The 4078-nt window shown below is 57.2% G+C and overlaps 1 protein-coding gene across 1 annotated transcript; it reads left to right on the top strand.

Annotated features, from left to right (window-relative positions):
• Positions 1–931: 931 nt before the first annotated feature.
• Positions 932–2695, top strand: LINJ_31_2260 (hypothetical protein; the record flags this gene model as incomplete). Its single annotated transcript, XM_001467484.1, has 1 exon — positions 932–2695. The coding sequence occupies one exon, from the start codon at positions 932–934 to the stop codon at positions 2693–2695; it is 1764 nt and encodes a 587-aa protein (XP_001467521.1).
• Positions 2696–4078: the final 1383 nt, after the last annotated feature.

Below are 4078 nucleotides of genomic sequence, written 5' to 3'. Positions count from 1 at the left end.
ATATTCACCTTCGCTGCGAGGGGTGTCACTCTCGGGAGGTCTGTAAGCGAACGCTTCGGTCTCTCGAGGGTGCTGCCGTAGTGACTCTGCCCCTTCTCAACTCAGACTCCGACGCCCTTGCTTGCGTAGTGTCACTCGATAGCGTACGCCTGACTTCACTCTCAGAGACCGCCAGTTCTTACTCCGCTGCTCCTTGCGTCTCTCCAACTCTCTGCCGCACCCACCTCTTTGCCTCCCGCGGCGTCTCTGACGTGTCTCTCTTGTGGGCTCGACTTCGAAAAGGCACAAGGTGTGTTGCCTCTGCCGTAACGAAGGCTGTCGTATAATTCTCAGCGTTGCACCCTTTTTTTCACATCAGACTCCGCCCGCCTCCCTCTCCCTTTCCAAGAGAGCACGTCTTCGGGTCTTTTCTCCGCTCGCTCCTGTGCACGTGACAGAGAAACAGAGAACCCGTTGCAGGAGAGACGGGTGCTGCCGCTTCTTTGCTGCTTCTCTTTTACTATTATCTTTACGTTTGATGTTGTCTTCGCTGTGTGTGCGTGTGCGTGCGTGGTTGCTTGCCTCGGCGCCGCCACTTGTGTTGCCTCCTGCTGCCGTCCCCCTTCGCCTTGTTTACCTTTCGCCCCCTTTTCCTCCTCGTATTCGTTGCTTCCCTTCTCTCTCATGGTGGGGTCATCTCTTCGTCCTCTTCGAAGCGATCGGTAGGGAGCGCACCGCCACCCTCCACTCCACATAGCAGAGGATTTCAGCAAAACTTGTCTATCGTCGCGCTTCCTTTTCTATCCATGTCCGCTGCCCTCTCCAAGCCCACACATGCTGCAGTTTGCAGCCCATTCGCTTCCCTCCTCCCGCGCCGGCGCCGTGCACAAACGCCCCACTGCAGCAGCGTCTCGAGCATTTTCCCCCTCAACGCTCCACCGTCACGGTAAGCATGGGCTGCGGGCTTTCACTCTCCACCCCTTCGACTGCAAATAAAAAGCAGCAGTGGGATGTGGCTGTTCGGCCCAACACAGCTCACGGGTCATCGCACCATGCTCAGGCCTCTCGTCAGCTTGACCACTGCAAGGGCTTGCTTCGCGCGGCTACCGTATACTCTTCGCCGAACACCAGCTGTCCTGCGTTTATCGAGAGAAGCGGTTCAGCGTGGAGCCCTTCGTTCAGTGCGCAAGACTCGTTGTTCCACCAGGATAGACTTTCTGATGGTCCACAGTCGTCCACGCCCTTGTGTAGGGGGGAGAGCCCTGCTGGCATGGAGCAAGTGGAAAGCATGCAGTGCGGTGCTCTTGAAGAGCACGGCACCGTGGACGACTTTGACGCCATAAGGCAGCAGCTGAGCATGGAGAATGTGAGCTGGCCTTACGACGTCAGCGTTGACGCGCCGCTGCACAAGCCTGTACACAGCACGAAAAAGGAAGGGGCCACTCTTTCGAGGCCTCCAAGGATGACTCCAGGGCGGCCCCCCAATGCGGTTATGGGTGCAGTGTCAACTCGTCCACCCAGGTCCGTAGGACGCACGAATAGTATTGTCGGCCGAGTTGCCGCCAAAAAGGCGGCAAAGGTTTCTGTATCTGTGAAGCAGCCCATCCCTAGCGCGACGGTGCGGAGAGCTTCCTTGTCGACCAATGCTGGAAATTCACAGGTGCTTGCACCATCTGTACAACGCATGCCCGGTGGTAGAAGCCGTAGGGGATCGCCAGCTGCACCCGGTAGATCGCGACGGCCTGTCGTGGATGTGTTCGCAGAGGAGGCCGCGTTGCCGAGGTGCACGGACGCAGGGCAGAGGTGGAGGAGCGGTACCATGCCAATACGGCACTCGGTGAGCACTTCCAGTACGGCAGCGCATTCGGTTGAATGTACCACGGGCATGCCCCTGGCCGATGAGTACGATCTGAGTGTTATGATGCGTGCTGCAGAGGCACCTCTGACGCTGTCTCGATCACTCTCAGCACATTCAACGCCGTCGCCAAAGGGGAAAGAAGCCATGTCAACGCCACATTCAAGCTTTTTAGGTATCGTAAGTGCCAATAGCTCCCCCTTCACGCTGAGTCGAACCAGCGCGCCGCTTGGCAGCGCGCCGAGCCCGACCAGCCCACCAGAGCTGTCAACCACTGAAAGTTTCGAACGGATTTCTCGCCAAAGCAAACAGTCAACCGACAGTCGGCGTGACGGCTTTGCTCGTACCCCGCCCAACGGCCCCCAAAGCCGAGAAAGGGCGTTGGTCGACAGCGAGGCCAGCGGTACTGATTTCCAGTACCTCTGCAAATCAGACGAAAATGCACTGTACAGCTTCTACGCCATCAGCCACAACACCATGGGCCCCTTTCTCAAAAGCGAGGAGGGCACGGAAAGGTGCAGCGCGCACGAAGAGAACCACCGTCAACTCTACAACAACCCACAGGCGTCCTGTGCAAGCCACGATGGTGGTAGTGAACAGGCCTACGTTAACCCAAGCAAGCGTGAGGATACGGAGAATGCTGGCTCCGATGGTCATGGTGGCGACGAATACAAGGCTCCTGACAGCCTTGCTTGCAAGACAAGCGCAGATTCTGAAATTTTAGTCGGTCACGCCATGCGTGTGCTTGGAGCTTCTACGGCAGCACGAAAAGAACGGCGGCGGACCGTGAAGATCGTCGATCATGCCGCTTCTCCTTCCTTGGCCACGAAACCGCCGGCCAGCCCTATCCTAATCAAATAGTCCATGCCGGCTGACCAGCCCCACCCACCGTCAGGTCGGCCATCACTGTTGCTGCGGCAGCGCCAACAGCAACCTTTCCATTGCGTCTCGTTGACGCAGCGGGTGCAGCGTACATCAGTCAGTGCCCCACTGTCTTTGACCTGTGTGTGCGCGCGCGTGCCCCGGCGGTAGAAAGTAACAGATCGCGGGAGCACGTCTTTCCCCCTCCTGGCCGGCGCAGTATGATGGCACGGACGAACGACATGCCTCGCGCGTTCAGCGTCCCTTGAGAAAGGGCAAAGGAAGCTGCGTGTTGCGCCTATCCTTTCACAGTGGTTGTCTCCCCATTGCTCGTGTGCTCTGAGTGCGTGTCACGCCCCTGTGGTTTACTGCAGATGACATCGTCTGTTCCCGTATTGGTACGCCGGCTACTGTGCTGGTATTGTTTTCTGTGCTGCTTCTCTTCACCTCGGGCGCTCATCGCCGTCGGCTCCTTTCGCTGTCGCGCTCGCTCTCTCTCTATGCTACTTCTGGACTGGGTGTTTGCTTGCGCGCCGACGAAAACTCGCACGCCTGCTCTCTTGCCCTGCGTCCTTCCTGCTTCAGTCAAATGATGACACAGAATCACCGCGGCCACCAGCGTAGATGTCGACATCTGTGTGTAGGTACATTTTAGCTTCCTCGTGTCCGCATAGCGCATGTCCCTTCCTACAACGGGAGCAAGCAGCCAATGCCCCCCTCCTCGGGCTCTGCACGGATACCAAACAACAACAAGAAATAGTTGAATGGCGTGACGCGCTCATCTCTACCGCGTCTCCCTTTCTGTTTTTTGGTCGGAATTTTGCTGCTCTGCTGTGCTCGTGTTTTTGTTTTCATTTTCGTATCGACGGTTGCTTGCGTGCTTGCTCGTTGCCTCCCCTCCACCTTTTTTTCGCTGCTGTTTTGGCGGCGATTGCTGCTCTCCTTCACACACGCCAACTGCTCCGGAGTACGGGTGTGCTCGAGAGATTTCCGTTTTGTGCTCCGCTTTCACCGATCCTTCCGAATCACCCATGATGCATGATGGTGCCGGAGAGACGGAGAGAGTGAGAGAGTGAGAGGGAGGAGAGATGGCGAGGCGGCACCGCGTATTTGGCACGGTGCACAAAACAGAAACAACGGCACGGTACTTTGTTCTGTGTGTGTGTGTGTGTGTGGTTTCCGTCACTCCCCTTGTATCCTCCTCTCTCTTGTGGACTCTCTTCATGGTCACTGTACTTTCCCGAGCTGCTTCTCTCACCCGGAGGTCTCACACTGCCTCTCTCTTTTTTTCTTTTTTCCATTTCTGATTCGGTCGCGAACGGGGCTGCAGCCGATCTTTGCTGTGCTTGCGAGGGAGTCGGCCTTATATCCCTCGGTGCTCTT

This window comes from Leishmania infantum, chromosome 31 (assembly GCF_000002875.2).
Source record: "Leishmania infantum JPCM5 genome chromosome 31".
In the NCBI taxonomy this organism is placed as follows: domain Eukaryota; phylum Euglenozoa; class Kinetoplastea; order Trypanosomatida; family Trypanosomatidae; genus Leishmania; species Leishmania infantum.
This window is presented reverse-complemented; position numbering and strand designations above follow the sequence as displayed.